The 23315-nt window shown below is 35.6% G+C and overlaps 1 protein-coding gene across 1 annotated transcript in view; it reads left to right on the plus strand.

Moving 5' to 3' along the window:
• The window catches only part of LOC108549855 (dynein heavy chain 1, axonemal), a gene marked incomplete at its 5' end in the record, with an annotated part of 56144 nt that overhangs the window by 17666 nt on the left and 15163 nt on the right, over positions 1-23315 (plus strand). Inside the window, 6 exons of the mRNA XM_017903425.1 lie at positions 977-1105; positions 1644-1764; positions 10401-10531; positions 17317-17422; positions 18659-18813; positions 19206-19388. Of these exons, the coding sequence (XP_017758914.1) occupies positions 977-1105; positions 1644-1764; positions 10401-10531; positions 17317-17422; positions 18659-18813; positions 19206-19388 (825 nt within the window). The remainder of the gene's footprint in view (positions 1-976; positions 1106-1643; positions 1765-10400; positions 10532-17316; positions 17423-18658; positions 18814-19205; positions 19389-23315) is intronic.

The following is a 23315-nucleotide window of genomic DNA, read 5'->3' on the forward strand; positions in this document are numbered from 1 at the left end:
AAGAATGCAGTATAGAGATACTATAACGTAGAGCAAAAGAAGGAAACACACGCATAAAACACGATAAGTCCATTTCTATTCGTTTCCTGATTTCAAAATTAGGGCAGTAAAAGGAAACACAGCATTCTTTTCAAAACGGTTCATGTTCTGTCGTATCCAATTGTAGAATTGAAAAGGAGAGCAACACGGTAGGCACAAAAATGTATATATTATTTAAAATAGACGATAGACTGAAGAAATTTTATTTAAAAAGCTCAAAGACGCGTCTATTATTATGACCATAGATTTTAAATATTTAAGAGAACGAAATATACAACGAAAATATACAGGGTGTCCCAGCAACAGTAGTAGAACCAGGTGAGGGATGATTCTACGTGAAAAAGCAAATCGAAAATGAAGAATAAAATTTTTTCATTCGAAGCTTTGTTGTCGAGAAAACTGGCTTTGAATATTAACTGCGTACGCTGGCCCGTCCATTTTGTAAGCCAATGCACGCGTACGCGGTGAATATTGAAAGTCAGTTTTCTCGACAACGAAGCTTCGAAAGAAAAAATTTTATTCTTCATTTTCGATTCGTTTTTTTACGTAGAATCACCCCTTATAGGTTATATTATCATTACTGGGATATTCTGCATTTTCTGTATTCTTTTCTCTTGCTGAGACACCCTGTATACAATTATTTAACAGCTTTTGACAATTATCTAAAATGAATTGAATCTGAAATGATTATCTTTTTAAATATCTTCTTTAATGTTTTACAAGAGTAATTCTTGAAGAAATAGTCACTTGGAAACAGTGAAACCTAACCTAACCTAATATATCGTATTTCTTAATTCTACTTTCTCGCGAATGTTTCAAATTACAAGGTACTTTTCTACGGATGATTAGCATTTCTTGGAATCGTGTCGTTAGATCTTGTAAAGGCATGATTATAATTGCATCGTTTTCTCCACCAATACTAATGTTATTCTTTCAGAGCGTTGCGATGAGATTCCTCACTGATATACAGGATGAGTCCATTACTGAAAACGTGTTGATGTCGATTGTAAGAATGTGCCAACATATGCATTCCAGTGTGATCGATGCAAGTGCTCTTTATTTGAAGGTAAGATTACGTAAGAAAATTCATACGTATGTAAAAGAAACCTATGATATTCTTTGCTCCACGAATTTCAAAATCCGATGTTTTCTTCTATTTTTGTTTACCACCCAAAGAACGAAAAGCACGAGGAAAATCGATATTTAAATTTCAAAATGCTGCCATTTTTTTAATTTTCAAAATTTCACTGTTTCAATAGTTCGTGTTATAGTTGTATTTATACTAATTAAGCTGCTTTTAAATTTTTTCTATGTCTACTACTATATAATTTTTAATAATTTTATTTGGTATCCTATATTTTAAACTACAAAACACTATCCATAATTTGTATTATGCAAAACGTAAAATACAAATTGGAATTAGATAAGAATTAGTCTTTTGTGACATAACCTACAATCTCACGAGGAGAATAGTTAAGTAATCAATTTATTTTAGAAAATTCTGAATCGCAAAATCCAGATTTGCTTTTCACAGAATAATGAACAGAAAAATATCGTATTAAATTCGTTCCAAGAAATAAAAGATAAAATATTGCATTGCGTAGGAATTGAGTCGCCATAATTATGTTACGCCCACGTCGTACCTCGAACTATTATCTGGTTACGGTGATCTCCTGAATAAGAAGAAAATGGAATTACAGTCGGCAGCAAATCGGCTTTCCACAGGTTTGTAACAACCTGCTGTGATATCGAACTTGTAAATATATTTACGAACATTTTTATCGACGTAGAAAATATTCTCTGAACATTGCAAACCTTTCTTCCAGCTTGAAATACATCAACCACACTTTCATAATTTCATCCAATTTAAATCACAATTTTATTCAACTTTTGCACTCGAGAGGTGAGCTTCAGTCACCATTTCATAAAATTTGGAAGATCGATATTAATTAATATATCAAATTTAATGTAATGTAACAGTGTGCGAAATCTCGAAGTCAAATAATTCTACAATTCTATTATACAATTCTTTATTTACTGCTCAGAAAAGTATCGCCAGTTTTTTAGTAGAGAATCTGTTCCGTCGTGGAACAAGGAAGACCCGTTACGGTCTTCCAACAGCCAGGTCTTAGGGTCAAACAATTCGGCATCGGAATTTTCCTCTCCATGCCTTCAGCATGTTTGAATGCTTTTACCTTTATTCTGACTTCTCGTGTCGCGGAACACGAGAATCCTGGAAATCCCTAATTTAACGAAATTAGGCGACGGCTCTTAAGACATGGCTGACAATAGGCCTGAGGACTCCACGTGGTCCGCACACGTTGGAAGCCTCAGGCCCTCGCTAGAGGCCATAAACGACCGATGGGGTCACCAGCGCGTGAGTGGACCCCACGTACCTCACCTTGGAGGAGAGGGTTTCCTCCACTATCGTCTTCCTTTTGGGGGAACCTTCCCTTCCTCCAAGGTGATCGATTCGTGGACCAAGGGAATGCCCTTGGTCAAATCAGCCAATTATATTTGGCGAGCTCCCGATTTTTCCTAAGACCGATCTTAGGAAGATCGAGGAGCTCACACTTCCTTTCGAATCATCGAAGAGAGCAGTTAGCTTCGAATCGTCGAAGACACGCTTCTAAACGAAACCTCATAGAGAACGGCTCATGCCTAGAGTACCAGAGTTTAGCGTTCGACTCCAGCCGAGATCTTCCTTTTGCTCGTGCTAATTGAAACAGTTGTCCAAGATTAATTTGGCGGGCAACACAGCGAGGTCGCGAGACGGATTTACAACCCGTCCGAATACATCAAAGGATTCAATCGCGACGCAACAGAATCTTTGATTTTCTAATCTTCTCTAGCCAAAACATCATCGAGTGCAAAGGGTTAAATTTAGTCTTAACAAAAATAAAATTCTGTAAAATTTTGAAATTTCTCTCGAGACTACGTTTTCCAACCATTATTACATTTATATTTTAACCTAATTAAATACCACTCGGTTATAAATTATTATATGGATATATAAGTGGCCATTTTGGAAGCAATAAACTCGAGTACACTCGACAGAAGTATCACAGACCCTTTTCTATATAAACCCGCTGCAACAAAATACGATATCAACTGGAGGGCGGAATTTTAGGTTACACTTTATGCGTGTGTCACTGAAATCCACTGAATATTCTCCATCAGCTCGTTCTAGAGTCATCCACACACAAGTGCTACAGAAAGTACCGTCGCGATAGGTGGATTGGTTGCCCTTAAAAAATCGAAGGTGACACCGAAATTTCGAGGACCTTCGACTCTAAATTGCTTCGAGCCACTTTAGAAAAACGTTCGTTCGAAAAAATCAAGCATTTTTGACAGACAGGTCATCTCCTGGCTATAGACAATGCAACATGTATATATACAAATGGACCTTCATTCATTTCGTTGGAGTTATGAGCATGATCTCCTCTATTGGAAATTATGGTTGTGAGAGGAACCTTTTTCTTCACTCTAGTTTTCACTCTCCATGCGAACAGTCAGAATAATTAAGATATACCTTCCTTAGGATAGAATAAATAACTAAATTAATAATAAATAAATAAATAATTAATAATAAAATAAATAAATAATTATAAAATAAAGATAGTTACTAATTTTTACCCATAATCCCAACAATCAAAATCAAAAGTTCCTTTCGACTTATTAATCCGATCTTCACTACACGGTCGAATATATCCTAACCTCTAAAATTTCCAAATTCCAATATTTTTATACGTTGTTTCCTTCGTTTCAGGATTTTTCTACCTCCTTATAACATTTCGTTCTAAACTGTGGTTACATTTGTATCGACTTTTAGTCTTGAAACTAGGATTTTCGAAGATATGTAATTACACTGGGTTAATTTGAAATATTTATTAGGTTAAATTTTTCAATTTTTCAAGCTGGAAGTTGATAGTAATATTATAGAAAAATTTATATCTGGTATTAGGATAGGGTTCATGAATTTTGATCGTTTTCAAGGTTATCGAGGGGTAAATCTCATGTAGTTTACTGTCAGACACTTTTAGACTTAGGTTCTTTATGACCTTCGCAGTTTTCTGGCCAAACGTGTGGCTATATTACAAGAAGAAAATCATATATTACACAAGAAAAATGAAAATCTCTCTATATATATATATATATATATAAGAAGTAACAGAAAAATTAAGTAAATTTAACATTGAAATGAAAATAATCATAATACTACTTTATCATGAAGGTACTATAATTTTAGTTTACTCTGAGTGCCAATGAATATTCAATTAAAATTAATCATAATCACCTATTCAAATTTCTTAAAAAACGTATGTTATAGAAATATTAAAATATTTTATTGTAACTTGCTATTTATCGTTTATTTTATTTAAATTTATTTTATCCAGTTTTGTTAAGTTTGATTATTATAGTTTATCGTTCGATTTTCTTTTTCTCTCATTGCAAAGAAATTGAAGAGGAAAGTGTGAAAACAGGGTTAATGTCATTTTGAATTTCGTAGATATGTAAATTCAATGACGTACGTGTCAGGAGAGGTCATTTGTAACGCTATTTGTGACAAGATATGACCTTGAACGATTAATTAATTCCGGGTGTAAAATAGCGATTCCTAGTCACGTAACTGTCAATTATCACGTGATAAATCGTGGGAATACACGCGTCAAACAAACAAAGGTTGCATCGTATTACCAATACAAATAAGTTTCAGTGACATTCGACCTTTAAAAAAATATTTTACTAGAAAAACTGACCTAACCTTCATAACCTTCGTAAAATGCAAATGGCTCCCTCTAAATGTCAATCTTACTTTATTTTTAAGTATAATCATTTCCCATAAAATAGATCAAAATTATTCATCATCAGATAAAAATCCTAAATTCCAAAATAATAAATAATAAAAAATAAAAGGGATGCAAATGAAAAATAAATATAAAATTAAGTGTGCAATTTAAGTAGCATGTTCAGTGTTCTAAATTGCAACCCTTAACCTAAATTCCTTCCCACTTAACCTCTATTTAAGTTTCGCTTGAAACAAGAATGAATTTTTCAAAAAATTGACAACACGAAAATGAAATTCTTTGAAATATTAAACATCGAGACATTCCTTTACCTTTTTCAAAATAACAACCATAATTTCGACGCTCCCATTGTCCTACTGTCCTTTTAGCCGCCATTTTTGCTGTTAATTACTCCTTGCTCCTTAATTGCCGCAAATAAAATGAAAAAAAAAAAAAAAAAAAACATTTCGTTGGAGTTATGAGCATGATCTCCTCTATTGGAAATTATGGTTGTGAGAGGAACCTTTTTCTTCACTCTAGTTTTCACTCTCCATGCGAACAGTCAGAATAATTAAGATATACCTTCCTTAGGATAGAATAAATAACTAAATTAATAATAAATAAATAAATAATTAATAATAAAATAAATAAATAATTATAAAATAAAGATAGTTACTAATTTTTACCCATAATCCCAACAATCAAAATCAAAAGTTCCTTTCGACTTATTAATCCGATCTTCACTACACGGTCGAATATATCCTAACCTCTAAAATTTCCAAATTCCAATATTTTTATACGTTGTTTCCTTCGTTTCAGGATTTTTCTACCTCCTTATAACATTTCGTTCTAAACTGTGGTTACATTTGTATCGACTTTTAGTCTTGAAACTAGGATTTTCGAAGATATGTAATTACACTGGGTTAATTTGAAATATTTATTAGGTTAAATTTTTCAATTTTTCAAGCTGGAAGTTGATAGTAATATTATAGAAAAATTTATATCTGGTATTAGGATAGGGTTCATGAATTTTGATCGTTTTCAAGGTTATCGAGGGGTAAATCTCATGTAGTTTACTGTCAGACACTTTTAGACTTAGGTTCTTTATGACCTTCGCAGTTTTCTGGCCAAACGTGTGGCTATATTACAAGAAGAAAATCATATATTACACAAGAAAAATGAAAATCTCTCTATATATATATATATATATATAAGAAGTAACAGAAAAATTAAGTAAATTTAACATTGAAATGAAAATAATCATAATACTACTTTATCATGAAGGTACTATAATTTTAGTTTACTCTGAGTGCCAATGAATATTCAATTAAAATTAATCATAATCACCTATTCAAATTTCTTAAAAAACGTATGTTATAGAAATATTAAAATATTTTATTGTAACTTGCTATTTATCGTTTATTTTATTTAAATTTATTTTATCCAGTTTTGTTAAGTTTGATTATTATAGTTTATCGTTCGATTTTCTTTTTCTCTCATTGCAAAGAAATTGAAGAGGAAAGTGTGAAAACAGGGTTAATGTCATTTTGAATTTCGTAGATATGTAAATTCAATGACGTACGTGTCAGGAGAGGTCATTTGTAACGCTATTTGTGACAAGATATGACCTTGAACGATTAATTAATTCCGGGTGTAAAATAGCGATTCCTAGTCACGTAACTGTCAATTATCACGTGATAAATCGTGGGAATACACGCGTCAAACAAACAAAGGTTGCATCGTATTACCAATACAAATAAGTTTCAGTGACATTCGACCTTTAAAAAAATATTTTACTAGAAAAACTGACCTAACCTTCATAACCTTCGTAAAATGCAAATGGCTCCCTCTAAATGTCAATCTTACTTTATTTTTAAGTATAATCATTTCCCATAAAATAGATCAAAATTATTCATCATCAGATAAAAATCCTAAATTCCAAAATAATAAATAATAAAAAATAAAAGGGATGCAAATGAAAAATAAATATAAAATTAAGTGTGCAATTTAAGTAGCATGTTCAGTGTTCTAAATTGCAACCCTTAACCTAAATTCCTTCCCACTTAACCTCTATTTAAGTTTCGCTTGAAACAAGAATGAATTTTTCAAAAAATTGACAACACGAAAATGAAATTCTTTGAAATATTAAACATCGAGACATTCCTTTACCTTTTTCAAAATAACAACCATAATTTCGACGCTCCCATTGTCCTACTGTCCTTTTAGCCGCCATTTTTGCTGTTAATTACTCCTTGCTCCTTAATTGCCGCAAATAAAATGAAAAAAAAAAAAAAAATAGGAAAAAGAAGAAACGACGCAGAGAGGTCGAAACGAAATTTCCACGGGTCAAAGGTGAAGGACCCGTGGCGGTAAATTTGAAGGCGATAAATTAAGCAAGGCCCGTCTGATAGGAGCACGTAATCGATTCCTTCTACGCGCTGGCTATAAATATTAGCCACGGGACCAGGAACAGAGGCTTCTTAAATTTATTAGCACGTTTCCAACGGGCGAAAATTAGCCGACAATCGACGAAAGAATAAGCAATGATTATTTATATCTTCCATCTGATTAACGCGGTAGACGGAGTCCATTAGAGTTCGATCACTTATAGCAATTGTAATTCCCGAGTGACGTCTCGGAAATTAACATAATTAGTGGCTAAAAATTGTAAAAATACGTTCCTCGTTAATTTTTAAATTATTAATCCCGAGAATATAGCGGTATTTTTATAAAAATAAATTCTGTTACTTAAGGGATGAATTTCCTGAAATTTTGGTAAATAAAATTCAAATCGCCCCTGATCATTTTTCGAACAAAATTCGATTGTTAATGCTTGCAATGCCTTGACTCATCGATACCTCTGTTGTATAACATGTTATTTCTAATTGTTGAGGACTTTATGCTTTTAATTAGCCATCTTTAAATACGAAATTAATCTCATTATCTCACTGATGGATTTCGAGAAAAAAAGAAAGCAAATCCTATTACGAATGTAACATGAAATAATGAGAAGAGAAAATAATGCTTTAGCTGAAAGCTCGAATCTGCTTTTCCGTCCATTTTCTTACTGCTTTTTACCAGCTTAACTTTCAATCGGTGACGTACCTTTCTGCTATAGTATATTTTGGATATTTATTATATTTTAGAGACTATGGTGGTGGTAAATAATAGTACTCTATTTATTAATTAATAATAATGGATTGACAATGTTTGGTTACGATAAAGTCTACGAATATAGATAGATCAACTATTACAACTACAACTTAAGATCACAGCTTGATTTTACAACACAAATACAACTAAACTAACAACTTATACTTCTTTCTATACAACTCTGTTCTAAAGACTCCTCAAAAACTCTACACAAGAACTCTCCCAACATAACTGTTCGCTAACCACTTTTGCCTTCCTCTATATATTCCCCAAAAGCCTCCCTGATCATGACCAAATATGGTCATGCTGTAGCGACCATAATTCTCGTCCTCGCCGCTAGATGGATTCCGCCTTCGAGGACTTCCCCGCAAGTCCTCGGAAAACTCCCAGTTCCTATAAATATAACTTCCTGTCTTTCCAATAGTATCCCCAGTGTCTAAGCCAGGGCCTGCTAAGCAAGCATTTACTGATGAGTCCGCTAGCAGGCCCGGGACGAAATGCATCCCTTCCTTTTCCTAACGTCCCTTCTAGCTACGCCAACCACGAGGATACCTGTGACGAGCTCTAACATCAAACGACGGTGGAGGAGGACTCCCACAATGTTAAGGGCCTGACGCATCGCTGGAGTTTTTCCGACCAACCAGGCCCTCGAATCCTCGGTGATTTTCTAAACTGAAGTTATTACCTATACACGTGGTTGAAATTCTGTGATATTACAATATGTTATTCACTACATGATTCTACGTATTGATCATACTATAGGAATGTTGGGTAGGCGATAGAATAAGCAGTGATGTAAATATAAAAATGATTTATTTTAAACTAAAACTTACTCTAAGCGCTAATAACTCTCGGCTGACTATTACTTGCTATCTTTCAAAAGCTCTAGGATTGACAGTAAAACACACACTGACTCTTCCACGTCCATACACTCTTATTTAACGCTAGGTTTACGGACGCTATCTGTATACCTATTTCTAAGGACACCTGTCAAATTGACAGGTAAAGGAAATCACGATTAGTTTAATTTAAAAACAATTATATATTATATTAACAGTCTTGATATAAGTTAACTAAATCTGTTACCATCGTATAATTGCAGCAACCCTTCCGTCAAATTCACGGGTTCTGTAAATCTAGTGTTAAACATTTCACGTTGCCGAGCTGTCGATCTCATCCGTTTCAAAACTGACAATAATGCAACTGTGAATTAGGCTTGTCAATTATTCGAGTGTTAATTAAAAGTGAATGATTATTCGAGGTTAACCTTGAAACAGTAGCTGGAGAAGCGACTCTGAGATCAGCGACTTCGGACATCATCGTCATTGTTGGCAGGATCTTCATTATCTCACCAGATGTCAGACAAAGCTTCTTATTGTCGTCCAACACTGTATTCATGTTCTCGATCCATACAGCATCCACGGGTCCGTCGAATATGTACCAACGTTTATTTAAATCGCCCATAGCAATCCCGGCTCTGAGTAACGTCCAGAAAATTCCATCGGTCCTGAGAGAAACAAAAATTGTTACTACATAATTGCAAAATAAATATCGTAGCGTTCTATTCATCGAATCCCTTCGATGCCTAGTGTTAAACCTTGCACTCTGTCTCCTAAACACTCAGACGCATTCCTAGGCCTTCACTTGCATTCGGCTCTATCATAAACATCCCTTACATTCAATCCTCTTACACACGGTCGCTTTCGTTCCAAGCCCAAACACTCTTGACACTCTTTCAGGGCCGTATCTATTCCTTTCCTACATAAATAAACTTCAACAATTGCGAGACTTATGTAAGTGTCAATTAGAATAGTGTTTTTCAATTTTTATTTTCCATGATAAGTAGCTGAAATTGTTATTTAATTATTAATATTGTGTACCTTCATTTTAATAATTAATACAAAATAAAATTAAAATTAACGATATTATAAATGTTATAAATAACAATATTACAATTCGGAATTAATCTAACACGTGAAAACAAAAGTTTAATCCGAGAATAAATTTTTAGTAGGATTAAACTCGTAAATTAAATTTACGAGTAAATAAAATTGAACTGGAGTAAATTAAACTTTAAATTAATTCGAAAGTCTGAAATAAAATATATCCGATATTTTATCGTTTAATGGAAACAACGAAATTGAATGTGCATCTACGCAGTGCATGTTATTAAATTCCATGTAGCACAATGGTTTGACCGTTAAATAGTTTATGTAATCGAATTGCACATTCCTTCATCGATATATCAGCTAATGCGATTGTGTAATGAGTATCGTTAAAACGATATTACGTATGACATAACCTTAAAATTTTACGAAACGACGAAAGAAAAATATTTCAAAAAAGACAGCAAAATACGATCTTCAATTTGTGGCTTTTCGCTTTTCTTCGATTCGAATAGATCTTTGAACTTTCTTACAGGTTTGGATAAACTCGCGAGCGCAGAAGTGGAGGTGAAGAATATGCAACAACTACTGAGAGATATGAAGCCTAAGTTGGAACAAGCAGCGGAGGCGACAGCTAGGATGATTGAAAGGATTACACGCGACACCGTTAGTATCGGCTGTAGTTATCAAACATAATCGAAAGCTAGTTGACAATATTTGCTCTGAAAATACTCTTCAACGCGAATTTTAATCTGCAAACTCCATTAGGTGCTTCTAAGTCACCGAGCATAATTTCTACGCATTATTCTTACATTTTTAGAGAAACTTCGTTATCTAACACGAATTTGCTACACAGTAGCGTATTCTATAGGCTTTTCTAAGGAAGAAACGATGAAACAGAATCGTCGAAACGGTTTTCAATTCGATCAGATGAAGAAAATATTTGTCGCTAACGCGTATACAGGGTTTACCGTCACGCGGCCATTGCTCGCTCCTTTAATCTCGACAGTGCCGTAACTACGCGTAATCCCAGTAGCAACTGCAATAGAGTAAACATATAACAGCCCATAAAGTTCTAAAGGCAATTTGAAAATTTACAATAAACGGTAAATACCTTAAACTTGGAGCACAGCTCTTAGCTTGGTATGGTTTCTCAAAAATTGTACTTTGGGAAACAATACCAATTACCAGGTCTCACCACGTGGAGGTGGCTATGCATCGAGACCCGATATACGCAATAGTAGCGTAGCCTACTGGCGCTATTCGATCTTCTGTTCGCAGCCTTCATTTCACCACCAAATATATCTGTCCTGCATGTCATATGGCTAGCCGACCTAGAACCCAACAGAAATATCATACAATAAATATTTGTATTACTGCTTCAACTTTCAATGACATAAGAAATAATTCTTCGCATCCAATGGCCCTACGCTGCTGATATTCTACTAATAAAATAATTTTCTCCTGTTACAAGCGCTTGATTATTTCAACCAAATATTGTGTCCTTGCAACCAGGGTCTGCTATCACTAATAAAAGATGGAAAAACAATGGCTTATTACTTACACTATTTATTTACAACTTAAGGTAACGTTAATATAAAGACTTACACTCTTTTGCTCGATGCAGGTACACCTCCATGAACACAACAATGCTTCCCGCGTTTTACTCCAAACGTTTTTCTTATTGCCCAAGCAATCTTTCGATAGTACAAAGACACAATTTTCGTGACTCATTTACTCACTTTTACAATTGCATGGAAAAATTTCGAAAATATAACATAACAATCAACTACGCACCACGATTTGTAACACAATTGTACTTCCGTCACTGTATTTCTACACTGGACCGTCGAAATCGAAAAAGAAAATGGTCCACTACTTAGCGAATAGCTCACACTACGGTATTAAATGGAAAAATTCAAATTCCGAGCAGAAATTTCGAAAATCAAAAGCAAAAAAGTCGATTGTGCAACACGATCCGCCACCCACCTGTAACAATCGGCACTGTCTTTCGGCACTGAACACTTGAAATCCGAAAAAAATCAGCTCGTTAGGTTAGGTTAGGTACACTCTAAACAGATAGATTTCAAAAATGCGGTCCCGACGCGAATTTCCAAAAATCGAAATCAAAAAAGGCTACTACGCAGCACGACCTATGACCCGACACAACTTTCGGCACTATCTTTCGGCACTGAGCAATCGAAATACTAAAAAAATTATTAAACTCATTAGAGAATAGTTCACTCTACGCGGATAGATGAAAAAAATCCGGTCCCGCCGCGAAACTTCGAAGATCGAAATCAAAAAAGTCTATTACGCAGTATAGCCTGTCACGCGCCCGCACTTTCGGCACTATTTTACGGCACTGAACACGCGAAACGCGAAAAAAATTACCAATCTCGTTAGAGAACAGTTCACTCTATGGGGATAGATGAAAAAAATCCGGTCACGCCGCGAAACTTCGAAGATCGAAATCAAAAAAGTCTATTACGCAGTACAGCCTGTCACGCGCCAACCGGTCCCGAAGCGAAATTTCGAAGATCGAAATCAAAAAAGTCTATTACGCAGTACTCCCTGTCAAGCGCCCGCACTTTCGGCACTATTTTACGGCACTGAACACGCGAAACGCGAAAAAAATCACCAATCTCGTTAGAGAACAGTTCACTCTACGGGGATAGATGAAAAAAATCCGGTCCCGCCGCGAAACTTCGAAGATCGAAATCAAAAAAGTCTATTACGCAGTACAGCCTGTCACGCGCCCGCACTTTCGGCACTATTTTACGGCACTGAACACGCGAAACGCGAAAAAAATCACCAATCTCGTTAGAGAACAGTTCACTCTACGGGGATAGATGAAAAAAATCCGGTCCCGCCGCGAAACTTCGAAGATCGAAATCAAAAAAGTCTATTACGCAGTACAGCCTGTCACGCGCCCGCACTTTCGGCACTATTTTACGGCACTGAACACGCGAAACGCGAAAAAAATCACCAATCTCGTTAGAGAACAGTTCACTCTACGGGGATAGATGAAAAAAATCCGGTCCCGCCGCGAAACTTCGAAGATCGAAATCAAAAAAGTCTATTACGCAGTACAGCCTGTCACGCGCCCGCACTTTCGGCACTATTTTACGGCACTGAACACGCGAAACGCGAAAAAAATCACCAATCTCGTTAGAGAACAGTTCACTCTACGGGGATAGATGAAAAAAATCCGGTCCCGCCGCGAAACTTCGAAGATCGAAATCAAAAAAGTCTATTACGCAGTACAGCCTGTCACGCGCCCGCACTTTCGGCACTATTTTACGGCACTGAACACGCGAAACGCGAAAAAAATCATCAATCTCGTTAGAGAACAGTTCACTCTACGGGGATAGATGAAAAAAATCCGGTCCCGCCGCGAAACTTCGAAGATCGAAATCAAAAAAGTCTATTACGCAGTACAGCCTGTCACGCGCCCGCACTTTCGGCTCTATTGTACGGCACTGAACACGCGAAACGCGAAAAAAATCATCAATCTCGTTAGAGAACAGTTCACTTTACGGGGATAGATGAAAAAAATCCGGTCCCGCCGCGAAACTTCGAAGATCGAAATCAAAAAATTCTATTACGCAGTACAGCCTGTCACGCGCCCGCACTTTCGGCTCTATTTTACGGCACTGAACTCGCGAAACGCGAAAAAAATCATCAATCTCGTTAGAGAATAGTTCACTCTACGGAGAAAGATGAAAAAAATCCGGTCCCGCCGCGAAACTTCGACGATCGAAATCAAAAAAATCTATTACCCAGTACGGCCTGTCATGTACCCGCACTTTCGGCACTATTTTACGGCACTGAACACGCGAAACGCGAAAAAAATCATCAATCTCGTTAGAGAACAATTCACTCTACGGGGATAGATGAAAAATATCCGGTCCCGCCGCGAAACTTCGAAGATCGAAATCAGAAAAGTCTATTGCGCAGCATAGTCCGCAACACGATTACATTTTCGGCACTATATTTCGGCACTAAATCGAGAAAACCGAAAAAAAATCAGCCCACTCGTTTACGAACAGTTCACTCTACGATATTAGATGGAAAAGTGCCAGTCCCGGAGCGAAATTTCTATACGCAACATAGTTACATTTTCGGCACTATATTTCGGCACTGATCTGTCGAAATCGAAACAAAGTCGGTGCATTAGTTAAAGGAAAGTATAATCAACGCTGTTATATCGAAAAAACCTAACCGGAAAGACTAGTATCTGAAATATAAGCGAAGAAAGTATTACGGTATACTTTCTGTGTATTACGGATTTACAGGCACAGACAGTTTCGTTGCTTTATTTCACATGTGCCCCTTCCCACTAAAGAAATGTTCACAGTTAGTAATCTTGAACTTTGTAACCTTCTTCCAATTTCTTAAACTTGTCCTATTTGTAAATATTACGATAATGCTGCAAACGTAACCTACAACTGCAATGTTACGAACTAATACCCGATACGTCGCGTTATTTTTCTCATATATATATATATTTCTTCAGTTGTAGTAATTAAAACGACAATTATTGGTATCGCTACTGCACGAAACGTTCTTACTAAATCTTTAATGTTTCACTTTGACGCGCGAGAATGTTCCACCACGTGTTGCCGGTATGCTCGTTTTGCCGCTAACTGGAAGTGGGCTGCGGCCGGAAATGGTAGGTATTTTTGTGGCGGGTAAATGCTGCGTCTTTGAAATGTGCTAAGGTATCAATGTAGAATATCAAACGATGTTTCGTACATTTATTAATATCAATGATGCAAATATAAATATATTTTTGTTACTGAAATGACAAATTAAAGAATGCTTAATTTCTTCTACAAAGACATTATATATTAATAATATTAATTATAAAATTAATATTAAAAATATAATGTAGAGTAATATGTATTATATAGTAGTTACAAAATTTGGTAGATGAGCATTTTGAGCACCTTTATTAAACATACTTCTTGAGAACATTAATTTCTTATATATAAGTGGTTAAAACTACTTTTTCAACGAAACCATTTAGTCAGACCTATCCAAAGAAAGTATGTATCACTTGGTTATAATACAGCTACAAATATTTTTCCCATTGCTAATAAGATAAGTTTATGTTCAGTTTCAAGTATACTTATGACAAATATAAAATGTTATTGTTAAAATTAAGATTGATTAAATAGTACTTTTAATAAAACAGTTTACCTAACTTTTGCGGTGATAGGTGGGAGAAATAAAACAGTAAAACGATATAAATAACTATCACACATTCTCGTCCCTTCTTTTTATTCTCTTAACACCTCATAAAGCTTTTTACATTCTTTAACAAATTTGGGCCACTCAGTGGTTTAGTTAGACAATTAGCATTCGTTTCTTTATCTGACATGTAACAAATTTGCATGTTCTTAGTTTTTACTACATCACTTATATAATAACATTTTTCTGTATAAGAGCTTAGATTTAATTTTCTATATTTATCGCATTCAATCTGTGACACATCACAATCTTTCTCACCTCCTTTTCCAGTAATACTTCATATATCAGTCTATTTATCCACACAACACATTTCATTGGTTTCTGTCCCTTTTCCATTCAATTCAAGACAATACACACCCTCAAATATCTTAATATCCGCTTTAATTCATTCATGTCCATCATTTTAAGATTATGGTTAAACTATGAGAAACATCCTACTGCAAATGAGATGTTTGGCTAACATAAGTATTCAAATACATGAGTTTCCCTAATAATTCATGATATTGGTTTATCTTGCATCTTCTGCTGTATCCATATTGATATTTACATCCATTGGAGTTGACACTGCATTCAATTCTATCATTCTATAAGATTCCGACAATTTTTTTATATAGTTTCTTAAATACATATGGATTTTTCCACTGCTCTGTTCCATTTGCATTCCCAAAACTGTTCTAGCTTCCCCCCATAATTTCAATATTCATTTCTTGTTCTATCATATCCATAGTTTTTCTTTCATATTCTTGATTGCTTACTATTATAACCATGTCATCTAAGTGTATTCCGCAGTATAGAAATTTAAGATTTTCTACAAATTTAGATTATAAAAATTTTGCTAAATAAACATGGATTATTCTTTGACTGGTGTAACCCTTTTTTGATTGACACATAAGTAAAGTATTTGTTCCAACACTATCCTGCCTGTTTTAATCCATAAATCCAACAATTTCTAATTCATCATTCTTCTTATATCTTTCCTCGTTTTCATTCTTCAAAATCTGAGCCCCATTCATTGTTTCATAGAATTTCACATGACATTCATTCCTCACCTAGTTCTCTTCTGGTTAGTGTATTCTGTATGTATTGTTTGGTACATATCCTATAAATATTCCTTTGTAAGTTTTTGGTTCAAATTTGTGTACTAAATCCCCTTTATTCAACCCATAGAAAATGCTAACAAATTTTTTCATATAACTTATGTTTGGCTTTCTTTTGTGCTAAACCTCATAAGAAGTTCTTTGATGGTCAGCTAACTTTGTTTGATTTTTTATATGGACAGCTGTACTCACTGCTTCTGCCCAAAAATACATTGGCAAATCTGATTCCATCATAAGTGCCCTTGTCATCTCTCTAATGGATCTGTTCTTTCTGTCAGCAAACCTGGAGGTCTTGTCTCACAAACTTACCTCCATTGTCTAAACATATAAGTACTTTTCAACTTCTTGACAGATTGATTTTCTTTCAATGTTACCAATATTTTCATTTTCTCAGCTGTCTGACCCTTTTCGTATAATAGCAAGACTATTAATCACTCTTGAATAATCATCAGTAGTTAAGACGTACCTTTATTTATCGGTCCAATTAAATCCATGTGCCACAGTCCCATTATTTGCAATTTTTTCTCATTTCCCATGCACTCTCCTGCTCGCTTAGAGAAAAATTAATGAATTACTCAAATTACTCAAAAAGCAAAATGCAAGTCCTTCGGGTCATGGATTTAGTTGAAACTTTGCAGGTTTGTAGATTTCGTTATACAGTTTAAGAAAATATATCATAATAAGGACAACTACTTAATAATTTTTGAGATACTTATGATTAAAGTTTTATTATGGCCTTAATTACATATTTATTCCATGTAAATATAAAGTATCATAGTGGTCTAATGACGACATTTAAAAGTTCCAACGTGGTGGTCCGGGGTTCGATTTCGTCTGTTGTAATTAATAATTTTTTTCAATCTATTTTTATTTTGTATTAATTTTTCGCCCATGAAAACAAATAATTTTAAATAAATAGTAAATAACAATATTATATAACAATAACAATGTATGAAGAATAATATTATATACAATAACAATATTAATTTGTTATTAACAATCAGTGTAATAATTTATAAATTTTTTGCAAATTATCAATATAAATTGAAACAAAAATCGTTCACATACACGAATGAAAAATTCGATTAATCGATATAGATCGAAGCGGAGAAAACCAAAGCAGAGGCAGAAGAGCAAGAAGCAATAGCCGCGAAAATGAAAGTGGAAAATCAAGCGATAAGAGACGAAGCGGAGGCAGATTTGAGTGAGTTTCCTTAATTTCCTACTCATTTTCGTTTCACACATCGGTGTACTATGAATAATATAATTATTTCGAAGTACTTTGTACACACTTCCAACTCGTCTTTTATTCTTCCTTCGTGATCCAATAAAGATACATCGTTTGTAATTTATTTTAATCTTCATCATTCCATGATATTATAAAGAAAACGTTTCGTTTTTTCGCATCTACTTAAATGACATCGATCATGTAATGCGCCATCTTAAATTACTCGCAAATTGTTCCTTATACGAGAAAATAGTACAAACAAAAGTCGTACGCTATCAAAGAGCACGGTACAGCCATCGATTTATTTCTTACTCTGCTTTTTTGTCGAGATACGAAGGTTACCTTAGGTTTTCTTACAATAAGACGTGTAATATTAGATCTTACGATTCGAAGGAGTGTATAACGGCTGAACAAAAAATTCTGAGGATTTCAAAGGCAGACATTGCCAAGATAACCTTCAAATAATTTTATTATGGTAACTCTTTCTACTCGAGAGGCGAGCTTGAGTCACCATTTAATCAAATTCCAAAGATCGATGTTAATTAACTCTCGGAGTACGGTTCCTCGCTCAATGGTAACGGGGTCTCTCGAGACCCCACCCTTATTCCGCTATTCCTAAATTTAAAATAACGTAACGATCATCTTGCACGTGGTCACTTTGGTTCTATGTCCCAAACACTCTAAACATTCTTTCAGAGCAGCACTCGTTCCAATCTTACATAGACTATAAAGGACAGCGTTAAGGTTTTTAGAACAATCCCTGATTTAGCTAGTCTTTGTTCCAATGATCTTTCTTTTAAATCAGCATGCAGGATTCTAGCGAAATGGTGTGTTAGTGACAAAGAGAAATTGAAGGGAACTTAGAACTATAGCATATTCTCCAGAAATTGACGTTCAAAACGTTTTAGTTTTCGTGAAAATTGTTAAAATGGCAGCTACTTATATCTATAAGAGTCGATCTCGACCTAACCTTTTCTTAACCTCAGTTTCAAATATGCGTTAACCTACCACAAACCCACAAGAATTAACATAATTAACATTCCCATCATAAAACGTTCTCTCTGTTACTTGCCTTTGTCCAGCAGTTAAAATGAATGATAATAGCAATCTCGTTACTTCAATAAAATAATTGACCTCTAGACTAGAATATCCCCTTGACCAATACCATACCAGGACCATTTAACGATGCAATCGGCATTGCATCTGTTACAGGTGAAGCGCGTCCGATGTTAATCGCAGCCGAGAAGAGCTTGAAGTCGCTAAATAGAAACGATATCACCGAAGTGAAAGCGATGAAAAGGCCTCCACTTGGCGTGCTTTTGGTTATCGAAGCCATTTGTATCATAAACAACGTGAAACCGGTTAAGGTTCGCAGAGGTTTGAGTATTCGATACGTGAGACGTAGGATACTGTCATGATTGCTACGAGGTATTTGAGTTTGGGAGGTTAGGGGGTTATTCAAGTCTTGCGTGACTTTTGGGACATCCTATATATTTCGTTACACGACAAAGCCGATAAATTCACGTAAGAAGGAATTTTGATAGAAACCACAGGTTTTCAATTAGAAATTGAAAATATTATTCAACAATGAAGACACGTTGTTCTTTCATGCAGCGTTTTATTTTTAATAACCCTGAATTTTGGCGCATTTTGGCGTGAAATTCAAATCTTGCGTGAATTTTGGGACATCCTATATAAAAGACAAATCGCACGTGTGTCTGATATTTTTGCAATCGACTGTACATTCCTTAACGTACAGGCGGACCCTGGGAAATTCGGTGCGGAAACGAAATTAGATTATTGGACTCCAGGTAGTTTGATGCTCGCTGATCCAGGTCATTTCTTGTACACCATGGAGAATTATGACAAAGAGAACCTTACCGAAGAAATGATTAATAAGCTGAAAGTCTACATCGAAAATCCGAATTTTCAGCCATCGAAGGTTCGTTATTGTTATTTAATGCTTCCCAATTACCAAAATTTTACCATTAATTTAACTATTAATGAAACATAACCTTAAATTCAGTGGGCCATTAAAGATACGCTATTACATTAACGATAATAAATCAAATTAATGACTCACTGAATTTGAGGTTATGATTTAATTAATAGTTAAATTAATAATGAAATATTTTTGTTTATTATTATGTTATATTATATTTTATTATATATATTATGTTATTGAGTAAAAATAATTTTCACTTAAATTATTTAATTTCCTTTAATATTTAATGGAACACCTTGTACATTCCAAATCAGTGCACAGAATCTAGATCCCATATTAATTCCTCAGTCTATCAATCATTCTCCCGATAAAGAACCTTCATGAACAGACATAGCTCGCCAGCTTCTAGGAAAATTCAAGGCTTTAATGTTCTCGTTTACCTCGTTCGCAAGAAATTCTTATCTAAGTATAAAGTATCCTTAAAACGATACATCATGCTAGAAAGAACGAAATTAGAAGCAAGTATAGTACGAACTATATCACTATAGCATAAGCTACCGTGAGACACCTATACTAAAATATTCTTATTACTTTTTGGCAATTTGAGGTTAGCTGTAAACAATGTCTCCTATTATTTTCTTCCAAATTTTTTGTTTCGCGTGATATCAAATTTCACCGTGGTCCTGTATAAATTCCTATCGGATTTATCTCTCCTCCCAGGTATCCCTAAAGGATCTCTACGCGTAGGTGGGATCATTGACGTCGAATAGAAAAATTTGGACGATTTTCGCATTATACAACCCCCACAGGAATACTAAGCATCCTTTCCCTAGGTTAATTTCATAAATTCACAAATTCGTGATTCGTCGGTTCCAAATCCTTTTGGAATATTTATTCTATCGATATTTCGGAACGTGAGCTGTGACTACGCCAATGTTGGTAAAGAAAACATGATCGAATTTGCCAAAATTTAACTAGCAAAATTTTCCAAGATATTGAAATGATTTTTGAACTTGAGTAGCAGATTAAATCAGACGCTTCGTAGGGTAACTAAGTATTTTATTAGGCCCCCAAAAATGCACCCCCTGCAGTATTATAGGGGTGTATGTCCTTCCCGCAGTCTTGTCTTTAAGTGCACCTAACCTAACCTCTTCATCGAATTCATCGAAATCCTGATACCCGAGCCTTGCGTTTAAGCATGCCCGCTGTAGTATAGTGTGTTCGACAAAAGAAGGCACAGCGTGTTTACATTCTCACAGCTGATTAACTCTACTAACACTCTCATGATCACAGTGACCTATTGGCGGAAGAGGGTGACGTAGATCATCGATCACTGTCTTTGGACAATGACAGTTACAACTTGGGATCAAGGGACTATCACAGTGACCTATTGGCCAGAGATGATGACGAAGATCATCAGTCACTGTCTTCGGAGAATAGGTCACTGTGATCAAAGGACTATCAGCGGAGTTGATCGGCCGTGAGGATGTAAACACACTGTGCCTTCTTTTCTCGAAGGCACAGTACCTTAGAGTAGGGGTTAAGAATATCTTCCTAGGGTGTCTTCCTAGGATGTCATCCTGTTCCAAGATGTCTTCCTATGATGTCATCCTATTCCAAGATGTCTTTCTCTCATCGGAAGACAAGTGGCATCGGTGAAAGTTGCCCACAGATAGTTCTGTTTCTAAAAATTTTATAAAAGTTTCTAAAAATAATATAAAATTGATGACAATAAAATTTCATTTAAATTTCTAGTCTATTCTAGTCTGCACATCCCTATCCTTATTAAAACCATCATAAAAACATGGTACAAGTATTACAATTACGTCGTACAATTTTATGAACACTTTCATGTTGCAATTTTTCGTGATTTTCTGCAACATTTTTAATTAAATATTTAAATTCTTGTCTGTCGAGTTGTGACGTACCTATTCGAACTTCATATTCAAAGGACGATGCTGAAATTAATTAAAATTTGTTCAGTTGCGAGTTTATTTTTCACCTAGCTCTGTCAGTAATATGTCGATACTTGAAAGAGACCAGTTATGCAGCTGGTTGTTATCAACTTTTGCCATCTTATTAACAAGATGAAGCTCGTTTTAAGACATCCACGATATTTCATGAAGGAGACATCTTATATTTCATTGTCGTTTACAGCTTTGCATCCTTTGTCAATATTTTCCTGCTATTCCATAAAACAACGACTAACTGTACACCTTCAAACGACCTTCAATGCGAATATGCACACGACGTACGTTTGACAGGAAGAATATTGTCGATAATAATTAACGCGTTACGTCGTGTCAGTCATCGATGACTGACACTGAACTTCCCACTTGGACCCAACAGTCACCGATGAATGACAGTGCAATAGTGTACGTTAATTGACAATACAAAATTAGCAATTAACACTAGGTTTACGAACGCTATCTGTATACCCATTTCTACATATTTGACACCTGTCAAATTAACAGGTAGAGTGTGGTAAAAGGATCGGATTTATAGAAACTGAACTTTAAACTTTGATTACATTTTATTCTCTTGCTGCCTGAAAGAGTGTGTGCTGCCTCGAAAAAAAAGGTTCTTATAGACCCTATGACTACTCATTGCGTCACTCAGTCCTGCTTTGAAAACTGATAATCTTGATGGTTCCTCGAAGCAAACGTAGATCCCAATGCAGGCTGACGCCAAATTGTTCCCACGCGTCGCTCTAGACGTTTCACGGTCTAGGGCTGTTATTGTTGTTCGGTAGCCGAATGTTAATCTGTTTCCACCTCACTCCTTCCTCGGAGTCGCGATTCTAACTGACGGTTTTTATGTGATAGTTTCAGAGTTCGAAAGTGACTGTTCGAATGTTTGAATTTGACTGTTTGAACGTTGTGGTTCGACTGACTGACCCTTTTGCGTTAGTCAGTTCCTCGTCTTGGCACGTTGAGGATCCGCGCTGATTGGTTGTTTAGAAAAATGTTAATTTCCCAATTAGTGGCATCCTAAGTGTCGTGATCACCCCTTCCATGCGCCCTTGGCGCGCCTTCTCCTGCAAAGGTGGGATGACACTTGAGCGGGCGTGAGGTCATGAGTTTTTCCTAAGTGTTACGGTGTTCGTCCAGGTCCGGTGCGTCGGTAGTTTGCTACCCTTAGCGGGACTTCGGGATGACCCTTCAGAATTACCGAGGTTTATAACACGTCCTTTGGCTATTCAGCGTAGGCGAAATGAAGATTTGAAGAATATTAGTTTCATTGCCCCCGAGAGCCCAACTCTAAAATAGTCTGTCTTTCAGATCGTGTTATAAACCTTGGAAATACCGACCTCACGACTTATTTAGCGATGCCAAGGCGGGATACTCCATATGCACCGCGCAACACAAGTAAAGACTTCTCTCACAAAAGGAGACCACGTGTCATTTTTTTTTAATAATTAGTTTAATTTAAAAGCAATTACAATATTAATAGTCTTAATATAAGTTAACTAAATCTGTTACCATCGTATAATTGGAGCAACCCATCCGTCAAATTGACGGGTTCCGTAAATCTAGTGTTAAATTAGTAAGAAAATAAAATTATACTTTACTCCTGGTCTCATTTAGCTCGAAATAAATATATATTGTGAGATGGCGAATGGCGAAGGACTCTATCGAGTAATAAACAGGGACATCGGCTTTGACGAGGTGAATGAGTGCACGGAACGCATTGAAGCGTTTGGGCAGCTCCTTGAAAAGCAAGGAACGGCGGTATCAGGTATTTGGCGCAGAAAGGACAAATGATAGCGGCAAATCCTTTTGTCGGAATGTCTGTAGAATGATTGAGAGAGAAAGCGTGTCAGATCTGGCATTCAATAGGGATGCAATGGCGCGAGGCAGGCAGACGGGGTGTAGTCGAGAATAGAGCGTGTGTGGTCAAGACGTTGAGTGTTATAATTGAAAG

This window comes from Eufriesea mexicana, unplaced genomic scaffold (genome assembly GCF_001483705.2).
Source record: "Eufriesea mexicana isolate 0111107269 unplaced genomic scaffold, ASM148370v2 scaffold2234, whole genome shotgun sequence".
In the NCBI taxonomy this organism is placed as follows: Eukaryota; Metazoa; Arthropoda; class Insecta; order Hymenoptera; family Apidae; genus Eufriesea; species Eufriesea mexicana.